Source organism: Electrophorus electricus, chromosome 1 (assembly GCF_013358815.1).
Source record: "Electrophorus electricus isolate fEleEle1 chromosome 1, fEleEle1.pri, whole genome shotgun sequence".
Taxonomy (NCBI): domain Eukaryota; kingdom Metazoa; phylum Chordata; class Actinopteri; order Gymnotiformes; family Gymnotidae; genus Electrophorus; species Electrophorus electricus.
This window is the reverse complement of record NC_049535.1, coordinates 12,566,758-12,581,728: the sequence shown is the minus strand read 5'-3', so window position 1 is coordinate 12,581,728 and position 14,971 is coordinate 12,566,758. Positions and strand designations below refer to the sequence as shown.

The window sequence follows — 14,971 nt, the reverse complement described above, 5'->3', positions numbered from 1 at the left end:
CATTACAAGAATTTAGAGTTCAAGAGCGCCCATTTAAAAGCATTAAATCCCACGTGCTGCTCTGAATCTGAGACCTGCTTGCAGGTGCATTTACGCGCGTCGAGTTCAGACTAGTTGCGTCCGTGCGCGCGTACTCACGCCCTTTCCTGAGAAAGACAGAACAGCGGAGGCTTAACCGCATCTTCAAGAACTCTACCTTCTGAGAGAGACGTTCATTTCACCTTTCACCTTTTCCAAAGCATTTACTTCTGCATCTTATATACAAATATAACAGAAGAAATTAGAAGAATGTGCCGATCATATAGCCCAAGCTGTGTCAATCTCTGGGGTCATGCATACAGTGTTTGTCACTCAGATGTGTTAAGATATATTTGGTTGAAGATCACAGCATGGCTGAAGTGCACTTCTGAAGTATGTTCTATCTACACTCTACTGATATACACGCCACTAAGATATAACCTACTAAAATATACTCTGAGACGTACTCTACTGAGATATAATCCTCTACATTATATTCGATAGACATACAGCCAAGGTAAGGCAAGTTTATTAAAATTCAAAGACAAATTATTTAAACTGTGCAAATTTCAAATAGAGATCTAAAAAACTGGTGGCTAAAAGAAAACAAAGTGCTGAGATGAGACTAAAGACAGAATAAATTAAGAGTGAAAAGAAATAATGTGCTGAAAATGCTGAAAATTCAACAGTGAAAGTGCAGTCCTACAGGAACAGTGTTTAACAGTAAGAGTTGAAAGTCTTGTCAAAGAAGAAAGCTTTTAGATTCCGTTTATATACTCTACTGATATATACTCTACTGATATATACTCTACTGAGATATACTCCACTATTATATACTCCACTGATATATACTCTACTGATATATACTCTACTGAGATATACTCCACTGATATATACTCTACTGAGATATACTCTACTGATATATACTCTACTGATATATACTCTACTGATATATACTCTACTGAGATATACTCCACTGATATATACTCTACTGAGATATACTCTACTGATATATACTCTACTGATATATACTCCACTGAGATATACTCTACTGATATATACTATACTAAGACATATTCTACTGATAGAGTCAGCTGAGTTGCTCTGCTGAGATATACTCTAATGAGATATACTCTAATGAGATATACTTTAATGAGATATACTCTACTGAGATATACTGTAATAAGACACATTCTACTGATGTAGTCAGCTGAGTTGCTCTACTGAGATACTCTCGGAGGTTGTTGACATGTAACCATTAGAGCAGGTAGCAAGCATTGGTGTCACTCCCCTGGGGAGCAGGATTGACACAGCAGTCCTGCTGCTCAGACAAAAGCTCTCTCACTACTCACTGTGCTCTACTGCATGTACAGTAGTCCATGTACACTACTGCCTGTGCCTTATTGCCAGTGCACTACTCCCTGTGCACTATTGACTGTGCAGTACTGCCGGTGCACTACTGTCTATGCACTACTGCAGTGTAGCAATGTACAAAATATTACTTTATTACAGCAGTGTACAAATTATGTACATATAATTAACACACACACACACACACACACACACACACACACACACATGGGCATACAAATACACACATTCGTATCTGGAAAGTTATGGATTACAATTTTAATTTAAATGAATAAGACCTGGATAAGTCAGCAGACTATTCTATAAGGGTTATTATATTGTATGTCGTTATTACAGCAGTTATGATGGAGGATTCAAAGCAAAGTCCCCCACAGTTTTAAACTCGTCACACACATGCACTGCATGGTCACATCAGCTGAGATCCAGATGTTGGTTTCACACTGACGTCTTACTCTGCTAAGGATGTGCTGCTGTTTTGTGGTTCACTGGGATCTTCACCCAGGTTTAGAAACCCTTATAAAGCAGTTTCCCTCTATAAGACATTTCATACAATTTGTGTCACTCTAGTGCACAGCAAATCCTGGCCTTTGATTTTATTTTCCAGTTTCCTAATTTCAGTTCATAATGACGAACAGGAACATTGAATAGAAAGACACAAAATTTAAAAGTACATAAAACAACTCATTAAAATAACCAGTGTAAACAAAGTCCTGTAGTCTTCATGTGTATACTATAGATCAGTGGAAACTAGTTTATGCCATAGGTGTTGATATAACCATAGTGAGTTTTCTGTGATATATGAGAATGTTATCATTGGAAGTTATAGATTACAAGCTCACCTTTGCAGGGTGCTTCGCAGTCTCTTTTTTGCTTAAAGTAGGTCACTGTTTGCTCTGGCTGTTAACAGGCTCACTGGTACATGTTAACTCTTAATGGTAGTCACAGAAAGACATCGCCGGTGAAACACCAAACGTCAACAAGGATAATGTCATCTGACTTAAACAAGCAGTAGAATTAAAATTTCGGAGATGAAACAAATTTAAAAAGTAATACAAAATGGCTACTATAGAATTATTTGCAGAGAAAAAAATATGCATTTTGTCAACTTCAGACAAGGTACAGATACAGATATTTGGCTAAACATTTCAAAATGTTCCTGTGGTGATGAGAATTGCTTTAATTATTATTGCTGGTAATAAAGAATAATTATCATCAATATTATTAAAAAGCATGAAAGAGCATAATAACCCTGTCTCTTTAAAATGTAAAAATTAAAACTCCCTCTCAACCTTCACTTAACTTTACAGCGGCCTCTAGTGACTGAAGTGGATACTGCTGATGCTTGGCTTTCCTTGACTGTTCCCTGAGGGAGTCACATAAGGGCATTGTTGCCATCCTGGGAGGTGGTGGAAGTGGATCTGCTGAGCCTGGTCACAGGCTCCCTCTTACACAACTTTCTTGTCAGCCTCCACAGGTTGGTCCGGAACTTCTCGCCCACGAAGGCGTACAGCACGGGATTGACACAGCAGTGCAGGACTCCCAGGCTGTGCGTGACCTTCAAGGCCAGGTCTGCCTCGTGTCGTCTCCTGCAGCTGGACTCCACCAGCTCAGCCCTCAGAAGTGTGTCCATCATCGTGGCGACATGGTACGGGCACCAGCAGAGCAGGAAAGCCGCCACCACTGCAACGATGAGCCGCATGGCCTTATGCTTCCGCAGGCCGCGCGTGTGGACCAAGCGGCTGATGGTGACACCGTAGAACCCCAGCATGGCCGCCAGGGGCAGGAGGAAGCCCAGCAGGTGACTGAGCATGCGCATGGCCAGCCGCCACTGTTGGGCGCTAGAGATGTCGTAGTGCTCGCCACACTGCATTTTGCCGTCTTTACCCGGGAACAGGTAGGCGCGGTTGTAGATGGTGGCAGGAAGGGACAGGATAGAGCCGAGGCCCCAGACGAACGCGCAGGTGACCCAGCTGCGGGTGCTGCGCCCGCCGTAGCTACCCCGGGCCTCCTTGGCGGCATGCACCACCACCATGTAGCGGTCGGCGCTGATGCAGACCAGGAACAGCACACTGGCGTAGAAGTTCACCTCCAGAGCCATGCCGACCAGCTTGCAGGCGACGTTGCCAAACAGCCAGCCCTGCAGGACCGACACGGCCAGCAGTGGTAGCGTGACGGCCAGCAGCAGGTCCGCCAGGGCCAGGTGGAACAGGAAGAGCTCCGACGGACTGAGCCTGTTCTGGCTGGAGCACACCACCCACACCACCACGAGGTTTCCAGCGATGGCCTGCAGGAAGACTAGCAAGTAGAAGACGAAGAGGAAGATGTGCAAGCCTGCTGGTGTTGACTGAACACAGGCCAGGGCGTGCTCCGGATTGTAGGACCCTATGAAGGGTATGTTGTCAGTAGTATTGTCAAAATAGTCAGAAAACTCATCACTTTGGAAAACGTGGCTGAGGCCTGTTTAGAAATCAAACACTGAATTAGCACCATTGTCGTCATCGTCATCATCATCATTCATCGCAATCATTCATCGCAGTCGTCGTCATTCATCGCAATCAGGTACGACAATTTTCTTACTTGGTATGTACGTTTTTAAAGAACTATAATGGTATTTTACAAATGTTTTTAATGATTACATTATTACTTGTTAAGATTTGCTCTCCAGCATACCTTAACATCACTCAAGACATGGTTCAATATTTCAGCGTATTTTAGTCAACATGACCTGAAATAAGTATGTTTTGATTATCAAGGACACATCCTACCTTCCATCGCTCCTTACAGCTCTGGGATCAGAGAGAACAAGTCCAGACTGCTTTAATCAGAGGAAGCTGTGGGTTTCCTGCTCGTGTGTGGTGCGATTTCCTAGTTAGTCAACCGCGGTCATTGTCTTGCATCAGACACATTACCAGAAGTCTTGTCTAATTTCGATTAAGATATAGATATATGCATTTATATATATATATATATATATATATATATATATATATATATATATATATATATATATATATATATATATATATATATATATATATATATACACATATATATACATATATATTAAAAAAGGTCACCATCTGGATTTAACTAAGCAAATAGGTAAGAGCCTCCCATTGAGTAATTACTGCATGGGTGATTATGTTTCAGCTGGCAACAAGTTATTTAACCATAACTGATGCAGTGAGTAGCTTCTCATTTGTTAAACAACAATGTCGAAAGACACATCCAGCAGTCGTGGGAAAGATGTTAATCTGTTTCAGAAGGGTCAAGTTATTGGCATGCATCAAGCAGAGAAAACATCTAAGGAGATTGCTGAAACTACTAAAATCGGGTTAAGAACTGTCCAACATGATCGGCGATCACTTAAGCGTGTGGTGAAATCAAATAATAGAAAAACAACAGTAGAACTCAGGGATATGTTTAATAGTGAAAGTAAGAACATTTCCACATGCACAATGCAAAGGTAACTCAAGGGATTGGGACTAAACAGCTGTGTAGCCTTAAGAAAACCACTTGTCAGTGAGGCTAACCAGCAAAAACGGCTTCAATTTGCTAGGGAACATAAAGATTGGACTCTGGAGCAATGGAAGAAGGTCATGTGATCTGATAAGTCCAGATTTACCCTGTTTCAGAGTGATGGGCGCATCAGGGTAAGAAGAGAGGCGGCTGAAGTGATGCACCCATCATGCCTAGTGCCTACCAAACAAGCCTGTGGGGGCAGTGCTATGATCTGGGGTTGCTGCAGTTGGTCAGGTCTAGGTTCAGCAACGTTATGTGCCCAAAGAATGAGGTCAGCTGACTACCTGAATATACTGAACGACCAGATTATTCCATCAATGGATTTTTTCTTCCTTGATGGCACAGGCATATTCCAAGATGACAATGCCATGATTCATCGGGCTCAAATTGTGAAAGAGTGGTTCAGAGAGCATGAGACATCATTTTCACACATGGATTGGCCACCACAGAGTCCAGACCTGAACCCCATTGAGAATCTTTGGGATGTGCTGGAGAAGACTTTACACAGTGGTCCAAATCTCCCATCATCAATACAAGATCTTGGGGGAAAAATTAATGCAACTCTGGACAGAAATAAATGTTGTGACATTGCAGAAGCTTGTGGAAATGATGTCACAGCAAATGTGTGCTGTAATCAAAGCTAAAGGCGGTCCAACGAAATATTAGAGTGTGTGCCCTTTTTTTGGCCAGGCAGAGTGTGTGTGTGTGTGTGTGTGTGTGTGTGTGTGTGTGTGTGTGTGTGTGTATGTGTATATATATATATATATATATATATAGATGCTTAACCGCATCTTCAAGAACTCTACCTTCTGAGAGAGACGTTCATTTCACCTTTCACCTTTTCCAAAGCATTTACTTCTGCATCTTATATACAAATATAACAGAAGAAATTAGAAGAATGTGCCGATCATATAGCCCAAGCTGTGTCAATCTCTGGGGTTATGCATACAGTGTTTGTCACTCAGATGTGTTAAGATATATTTGGTTGAAGATCACAGCATGGCTGAAGTGCACTTCTGAAGTATGTTCTATCTACACTCTACTGATATACACGCCACTAAGATATAACCTACTAAAATATACTCTGAGACGTACTCTACTGAGATATAATCCTCTACATTATATTCGATAGACATACAGCCAAGGTAAGGCAAGTTTATTAAAATTCAAAGACAAATTATTTAAACTGTGCAAATTTCAAATAGAGATCTAAAAAACTGGTGGCTAAAAGAAAACAAAGTGCTGAGATGAGACTAAAGACAGAATAAATTAAGAGTGAAAAGAAATAATGTGCTGAAAATGCTGAAAATTCAACAGTGAAAGTGCAGTCCTACAGGAACAGTGTTTAACAGTAAGAGTTGAAAGTCTTGTCAAAGAAGAAAGCTTTTAGATTCCGTTTATATACTCTACTGATATATACTCTACTGATATATACTCTACTGAGATATACTCCACTATTATATACTCCACTGATATATACTCTACTGATATATACTCTACTGAGATATACTCCACTGATATATACTCTACTGAGATATACTCTACTGATATATACTCTACTGATATATACTCTACTGATATATACTATACTAAGACATATTCTACTGATAGTCAGCTGAGTTGCTCTGCTGAGATATACTCTAATGAGATATACTCTAATGAGATATACTTTAATGAGATATACTCTACTGAGATATACTGTAATAAGACACATTCTACTGATGTAGTCAGCTGAGTTGCTCTACTGAGATACTCTCGGAGGTTGTTGACATGTAACCATTAGAGCAGGTAGCAAGCATTGGTGTCACTCCCCTGGGGAGCAGGATTGACACAGCAGTCCTGCTGCTCAGACAAAAGCTCTCTCACTACTCACTGTGCTCTACTGCATGTACAGTAGTCCATGTACACTACTGCCTGTGCCTTATTGCCAGTGCACTACTCCCTGTGCACTATTGACTGTGCAGTACTGCCGGTGCACTACTGTCTATGCACTACTGCAGTGTAGCAATGTACAAAATATTACTTTATTACAGCAGTGTACAAATTATGTACATATAATTAACACACACACACACACACACACACACACACACACACACATGGGCATACAAATACACACATTCGTATCTGGAAAGTTATGGATTACAATTTTAATTTAAATGAATAAGACCTGGATAAGTCAGCAGACTATTCTATAAGGGTTATTATATTGTATGTCGTTATTACAGCAGTTATGATGGAGGATTCAAAGCAAAGTCCCCCACAGTTTTAAACTCGTCACACACATGCACTGCATGGTCACATCAGCTGAGATCCAGATGTTGGTTTCACACTGACGTCTTACTCTGCTAAGGATGTGCTGCTGTTTTGTGGTTCACTGGGATCTTCACCCAGGTTTAGAAACCCTTATAAAGCAGTTTCCCTCTATAAGACATTTCATACAATTTGTGTCACTCTAGTGCACAGCAAATCCTGGCCTTTGATTTTATTTTCCAGTTTCCTAATTTCAGTTCATAATGACGAACAGGAACATTGAATAGAAAGACACAAAATTTAAAAGTACATAAAACAACTCATTAAAATAACCAGTGTAAACAAAGTCCTGTAGTCTTCATGTGTATACTATAGATCAGTGGAAACTAGTTTATGCCATAGGTGTTGATATAACCATAGTGAGTTTTCTGTGATATATGAGAATGTTATCATTGGAAGTTATAGATTACAAGCTCACCTTTGCAGGGTGCTTCGCAGTCTCTTTTTTGCTTAAAGTAGGTCACTGTTTGCTCTGGCTGTTAACAGGCTCACTGGTACATGTTAACTCTTAATGGTAGTCACAGAAAGACATCGCCGGTGAAACACCAAACGTCAACAAGGATAATGTCATCTGACTTAAACAAGCAGTAGAATTTAAATTTCGGAGATGAAACAAATTTAAAAAGTAATACAAAATGGCTACTATAGAATTATTTGCAGAGAAAAAAATATGCATTTTGTCAACTTCAGACAAGGTACAGATACAGATATTTGGCTAAACATTTCAAAATGTTCCTGTGGTGATGAGAATTGCTTTAATTATTATTGCTGGTAATAAAGAATAATTATCATCAATATTATTAAAAAGCATGAAAGAGCATAATAACCCTGTCTCTTTAAAATGTAAAAATTAAAACTCCCTCTCAACCTTCACTTAACTTTACAGCGGCCTCTAGTGACTGAAGTGGATACTGCTGATGCTTGGCTTTCCTTGACTGTTCCCTGAGGGAGTCACATAAGGGCATTGTTGCCATCCTGGGAGGTGGTGGAAGTGGATCTGCTGAGCCTGGTCACAGGCTCCCTCTTACACAACTTTCTTGTCAGCCTCCACAGGTTGGTCCGGAACTTCTCGCCCACGAAGGCGTACAGCACGGGATTGACACAGCAGTGCAGGACTCCCAGGCTGTGCGTGACCTTCAAGGCCAGGTCTGCCTCGTGTCGTCTCCTGCAGCTGGACTCCACCAGCTCAGCCCTCAGAAGTGTGTCCATCATCGTGGCGACATGGTACGGGCACCAGCAGAGCAGGAAAGCCGCCACCACTGCAACAATGAGCCGCATGGCCTTATGCTTCCGCAGGCCGCGCGTGTGGACCAAGCGGCTGATGGTGACACCGTAGAACCCCAGCATGGCCGCCAGGGGCAGGAGGAAGCCCAGCAGGTGACTGAGCATGCGCATGGCCAGCCGCCACTGTTGGGCGCTAGAGATGTCGTAGTGCTCGCCACACTGCATTTTGCCGTCTTTACCCGGGAACAGGTAGGCGCGGTTGTAGATGGTGGCAGGAAGGGACAGGATAGAGCCGAGGCCCCAGACGAACGCGCAGGTGACCCAGCTGCGGGTGCTGCGCCCGCCGTAGCTACCCCGGGCCTCCTTGGCGGCATGCACCACCACCATGTAGCGGTCGGCGCTGATGCAGACCAGGAACAGCACACTGGCGTAGAAGTTCACCTCCAGAGCCATGCCGACCAGCTTGCAGGCGACGTTGCCAAACAGCCAGCCCTGCAGGACCGACACGGCCAGCAGTGGTAGCGTGACGGCCAGCAGCAGGTCCGCCAGGGCCAGGTGGAACAGGAAGAGCTCCGACGGACTGAGCCTGTTCTGGCTGGAGCACACCACCCACACCACCACGAGGTTTCCAGCGATGGCCTGCAGGAAGACTAGCAAGTAGAAGACGAAGAGGAAGATGTGCAAGCCTGCTGGTGTTGACTGAACACAGGCCAGGGCGTGCTCCGGATTGTAGGACCCTATGAAGGTTATGTTGTCAGTAGTATTGTCAAAATAGTCAGAAAACTCATCACTTTGGAAAACGTGGCTGAGGCCTGTTTAGAAATCAAACACTGAATTAGCACCATTGTCGTCATCGTCATCATCATCATTCATCGCAATCATTCATCGCAGTCGTCGTCATTCATCGCAATCAGGTACGACAATTTTCTTACTTGGTATGTACGTTTTTAAAGAACTATAATGGTATTTTACAAATGTTTTTAATGATTACATTATTACTTGTTAAGATTTGCTCTCCAGCATACCTTAACATCACTCAAGACATGGTTCAATATTTCAGCGTATTTTAGTCAACATGACCTGAAATAAGTATGTTTTGATTATCAAGGACACATCCTACCTTCCATCGCTCCTTACAGCTCTGGGATCAGAGAGAACAAGTCCAGACTGCTTTAATCAGAGGAAGCTGTGGGTTTCCTGCTCGTGTGTGGTGCGATTTCCTAGTTAGTCAACCGCGGTCATTGTCTTGCATCAGACACATTACCAGAAGTCTTGTCTAATTTCGATTAAGATATAGATATATGCATTTATATATATATATATATATATATATATATATATATATATATATATATATATATATATATATATATATACACATATATATACATATATATTAAAAAAGGTCACCATCTGGATTTAACTAAGCAAATAGGTAAGAGCCTCCCATTGAGTAATTACTGCATGGGTGATTATGTTTCAGCTGGCAACAAGTTATTTAACCATAACTGATGCAGTGAGTAGCTTCTCATTTGTTAAACAACAATGTCGAAAGACACATCCAGCAGTCGTGGGAAAGATGTTAATCTGTTTCAGAAGGGTCAAGTTATTGGCATGCATCAAGCAGAGAAAACATCTAAGGAGATTGCTGAAACTACTAAAATCGGGTTAAGAACTGTCCAACATGATCGGCGATCACTTAAGCGTGTGGTGAAATCAAATAATAGAAAAACAACAGTAGAACTCAGGGATATGTTTAATAGTGAAAGTAAGAACATTTCCACATGCACAATGCAAAGGTAACTCAAGGGATTGGGACTAAACAGCTGTGTAGCCTTAAGAAAACCACTTGTCAGTGAGGCTAACCAGCAAAAACGGCTTCAATTTGCTAGGGAACATAAAGATTGGACTCTGGAGCAATGGAAGAAGGTCATGTGATCTGATAAGTCCAGATTTACCCTGTTTCAGAGTGATGGGCGCATCAGGGTAAGAAGAGAGGCGGCTGAAGTGATGCACCCATCATGCCTAGTGCCTACCAAACAAGCCTGTGGGGGCAGTGCTATGATCTGGGGTTGCTGCAGTTGGTCAGGTCTAGGTTCAGCAACGTTATGTGCCCAAAGAATGAGGTCAGCTGACTACCTGAATATACTGAACGACCAGATTATTCCATCAATGGATTTTTTCTTCCTTGATGGCACAGGCATATTCCAAGATGACAATGCCATGATTCATCGGGCTCAAATTGTGAAAGAGTGGTTCAGAGAGCATGAGACATCATTTTCACACATGGATTGGCCACCACAGAGTCCAGACCTGAACCCCATTGAGAATCTTTGGGATGTGCTGGAGAAGACTTTACACAGTGGTCCAAATCTCCCATCATCAATACAAGATCTTGGGGGAAAAATTAATGCAACTCTGGACAGAAATAAATGTTGTGACATTGCAGAAGCTTGTGGAAATGATGTCACAGCAAATGTGTGCTGTAATCAAAGCTAAAGGCGGTCCAACGAAATATTAGAGTGCGTGCCCTTTTTTTGGCCAGGCAGAGTGTGTGTGTGTGTGTGTGTGTGTGTGTATGTATATATATATATATATATATATATATATATATATATATATATATATATATATGGATTGTATTTTGAAAGATTTTTAAATCAGTTTTAAATATCATAAAATTTCATCTTTATAGCCATCTCTTTTCCAATGTACCATCACACTTACTGAGTCATAACTGTACAGACCCTTGCTGTCTAAAACCAATTCTAAGAGCAAGAGAATTGAGTACATTGGGAAGTCAGAGTCAGAGGTTCAGAGTCCCAAGTTCCTAATGTCAAGTTTCTCTGCTCTAACACACCTGACTCCGCTTATAAAAGACTTGCTGCTGATCTGCTGAGCTTCTGATCTTCTGAGCTGGATCAGGTGGACTGAGGCTGGAAGAACCTGCAGCAGGTCTCCACAGCTAGAGCTGAACTCAGTAGGTCTGTCATGGGGGTTCCTGAAGGGTCCTAGCTTTGAAATGTTTGAGGGTTTCATGCGGTAAGGAGATGTGAATGAAGAGGCAGCTGTGTCAGGTTGTCGCTGCTATTAGAATGAAATGCAGACGTTTTGCGCGGGATCAAAAGAATCATTTTCATAACAAATATTTAGGTTGCAGCTTGAAAATGTCAAAGTAATCAAATATTATTAATGGGTTTCAGTTAACAGACAGAGGGATGAAAGAAGATGAAGTAGGGATAGACAGATGATTGCAGTCCATAGGAAACGCAGTTAAGGTGCTCGGGCTGAGTTCTTAGTCCGTTTCTCTGTGAGGGGGTTTTTCTCAGGAGAGTGAAAAAGTCATTCACTACGCACGTGAAGTAAACTTGATATTAAGATTCAACAGCTTGACCTACCTTGAAAATCTCTACCCTGACAATTTAGCACAATAAACGGTTTTCTGTTGGAGCAATAAAAATGAAAGCAGGGTTGGAATTTATTATTAGTATTATTATTAGCATTATTAGTATTAGTAAAATCTGTTACCGAAGCTGTACAAGTTGTCATTGAAAATACAATATCTAAATTAACTAAAATTAAAAATACTGTAAAAACAAACAAATACACTAATAATTAAATAAACAGAAAAGTAAATAAACTGAAGTATAATTTGAATACAAAGAGTTGGAGTTAGTGTAATATAGTCAATTGTGGGACAACATATGAAAGGTATCAGTGAAAGATGAAAGCAGGGTTGGACTTTAAAATGCAGTTATTTGCCTGAAAAAAAAAAACTGTTAAATCAACACATAAATCTTTGTTCTAAAAATTCAACAAGAATGAAAATCAGTAGAAAACCGGTGGGGTTCTATGAGGGGATGGAGGGATATAAAAAGAAGGAATTGGTAAATATGTTGATTGATTAACACAGGAACAGTTTGTGAAATGCAAGGAGTTCCAGAATCAAGTAAACACTGGGGGTTAGTGACTCATTATATAAACAATAGCTTGTTCCTCCAAATAGAGTAGTAGTGTGTCGATAACGTGTTAAATGAAAGCTGTGACATTTTAAAAGTACAGGATTTGGATTCCAAATTAGTCCTGAAGGGAGCAGCAGAGAGCCATATTCCGTGTTCCTTTCGACCAGTGTTTTTCACAGTCTGTCCGCATTTTGGCTCTATCCCAGATGCCAACGTTCCTGACCCAAGCCATTAAATACAGTCCTTCTAGGACTTGGTTAAAGCAAACATGGGTACTGGGTGATGGACCTGGAGTGTGGGCAGTAGTAGCTCAGTGCTGACGGTATGTGACTATTTGAAGTTTGCCAGTTCAAGCCCCACTGCTGGGTAATTGAGAAAGATCCTTAATTCTCAACCGATCGCGTTGTGTTCATTCAGAGTTGTAAGTCGCTTTGGATAAAAGCTTCAGGTAAGTGTTGAAAAATGCATCTGTGCATTTTTATTGTGCGGGTCCCCCTTACACACACACATACACACACATACATACATACATACCCATGCTGTTCAAACATTTAATCACTGTCCACTATTAAGGTTTCAATATTTTTACTGTGCTGCCTCGAAAACTGATCATATACTATGCAGAGAATGTATTAAACGTAATTCAGATTAAAGCTGCCATCCCATTGTAAGACCTAAACCGGCAAAACAGATCAACAGCAACAGAAAAAGGGATACGGGGCAAAAATCTAGATCTAACGTGAGGTTAACAGCAAACGACGCCTCGGTAACACGTTTCCTTAATCATAAATGTGTATCACCGTTTACGGGATATATGGTGTTTCTGCGTTTTGTCCTCATTTGCATATGATTCATAGTAGAGCTCCGCTACGCAAAAATACCGCCTGAACCTGCTGATGGCGAAATGTGCCAATAAGAAGCCGATGTGGATAGAATGCAAAATTCGCACCCATTTAATACATTGATGGCTTATGCATTTATTTAAAAGTCACATTTTTGGTCTTTAAACCGCAATTTGCACGAAGAGGAAGCTGACGTGCTTGAATATCACGAGATATTTTCCATAATAAATGCAAATGTAGGTGTTAGAGAGAAAGAAACTCGAAACAGAGTTACACTGAGAGATGCAATTTTGCTGCTCTGTTATGATTCAGAAGTACTGAAATCGTCAGTAATCAGCATCACTACGCTGTTAAATAATATTCTGTTAAAGAAAAGAAAATGGAAGAAAAACGCAAAAGGAGGATAAAAACATAATCTACAGTAAACAGAATAATGGCAAGTCTCCAGACACAAATATATTATTCATATCAGAGTACCTGCTCAAGATCCAGTATATCTATACATATAAATAATATTAAAAACCACTTTAAGACATGTTTTGAGGATTGGTCCTCATATAGTTTAGATTCTCATGAATAAGTACTGGATCAGTTTGAAACACTATAAGCACATAGGCAGCTATGACTCCTCTCACATTAACTTGTAGGTCATGGACCCTGCTAGATTTCTGAGGGCGTGTCGATGCATTTATAAAGTGACCATATGGCACTCATGTTTAGCATTTGGTACATTGTTGCCTGCTACCTTGTCTATCGGTGACAAAGATGGCAAATGAAGAGAGTCTTGGAAAGGGTTAAACCTGCAGAATGAGATTAATGCATGAGGTTGTGGAATATCATAATGAGATTAATGCATGAGGTTGTGGAATATCATAATGAGATTAAAGCATGAGGTTGTGGAATATCATAATGAGATTAATGCATGAGGTTGTGGAATATCATAATGAGATTAAAGCATGAGGTTGTGGAATATCATAATGAGATTAATGCATGAGGTTGTGGAATATCATAATGAGATTAAAGCATGAGGTTGTGGAATATCATAATGAGATTAATGCATGAGGTTGTGGAATATCATAATGAGATTAAAGCATGAGGTTGTGGAATATCATAATGAGATTACTGCATGAGGTTGTGGAATATCATAATGAGATTAAAGCATGAGGTTGTGGAATATCATAATGAGATTAATGCATGAGGTTGTGGAATATCATAATGAGATTAATGCATGAAGTTGTGGAATATCATAATGAGATTAAAGCATGAGATTGTGGAATATCATAATGAGATTAAAGCATGAGGTTGTGGAACATCATAATGATATTCATGCATGAGGTTGTGGAATATCTGAACTTCTCCTAAGCATATTTTCATTATTAAATATCTTGTGTTTTGAATGTCTTTTGATTTAACTTTTGAAATGAAATTTAATACAGATATTAAACTATATGCACTACGTTTTATGGACCTGTGGAAGTTTACTTTCCGCATTTGTTGAAAATATGTAAAGAGACAAATGAACACATGAGACAAGGGATGGATGTGTTCAAGATATGATGATTCATGCAGATTAACAAATCATGACCTTTGACAGTCTGTCTTTGATCTTTTATATTCGTGCTCTAAGAACAGAGATAGATGACAGGTTGTGTGCATTTGCAGTTCATGTTAGTTCAGTTATTCCAAATGTTTTGGGAATGTTGTGTGGTCCCCACCTGT

At 40.6% G+C, this 14,971-nt stretch overlaps 2 protein-coding genes across 2 annotated transcripts; both read right to left on the bottom strand.

Annotated features, from left to right (window-relative positions):
- Positions 1-1,651: 1,651 nt before the first annotated feature.
- On the bottom strand, positions 1,652-4,161 carry LOC113583700 (C-X-C chemokine receptor type 1-like). The gene is made up of 2 exons (XM_027020168.2): positions 4,155-4,161; positions 1,652-3,846 (listed from the first exon to the last, which is right to left on the bottom strand). Exons 1-2 carry the CDS (start codon positions 4,159-4,161, stop codon positions 2,762-2,764), a joined length of 1,092 nt encoding a protein of 363 aa, XP_026875969.2. The 3' UTR covers positions 1,652-2,761.
- A 2,904-nt stretch (positions 4,162-7,065) lies between these two features.
- Positions 7,066-9,581, bottom strand: LOC118241913 (C-X-C chemokine receptor type 1-like). The gene is made up of 2 exons (XM_035529439.1): positions 9,569-9,581; positions 7,066-9,260 (listed from the first exon to the last, which is right to left on the bottom strand). Exons 1-2 carry the CDS (start codon positions 9,573-9,575, stop codon positions 8,176-8,178), a joined length of 1,092 nt encoding a protein of 363 aa, XP_035385332.1. The 5' UTR covers positions 9,576-9,581; the 3' UTR covers positions 7,066-8,175.
- Between the last annotated feature and the right edge of the window lie 5,390 nt (positions 9,582-14,971).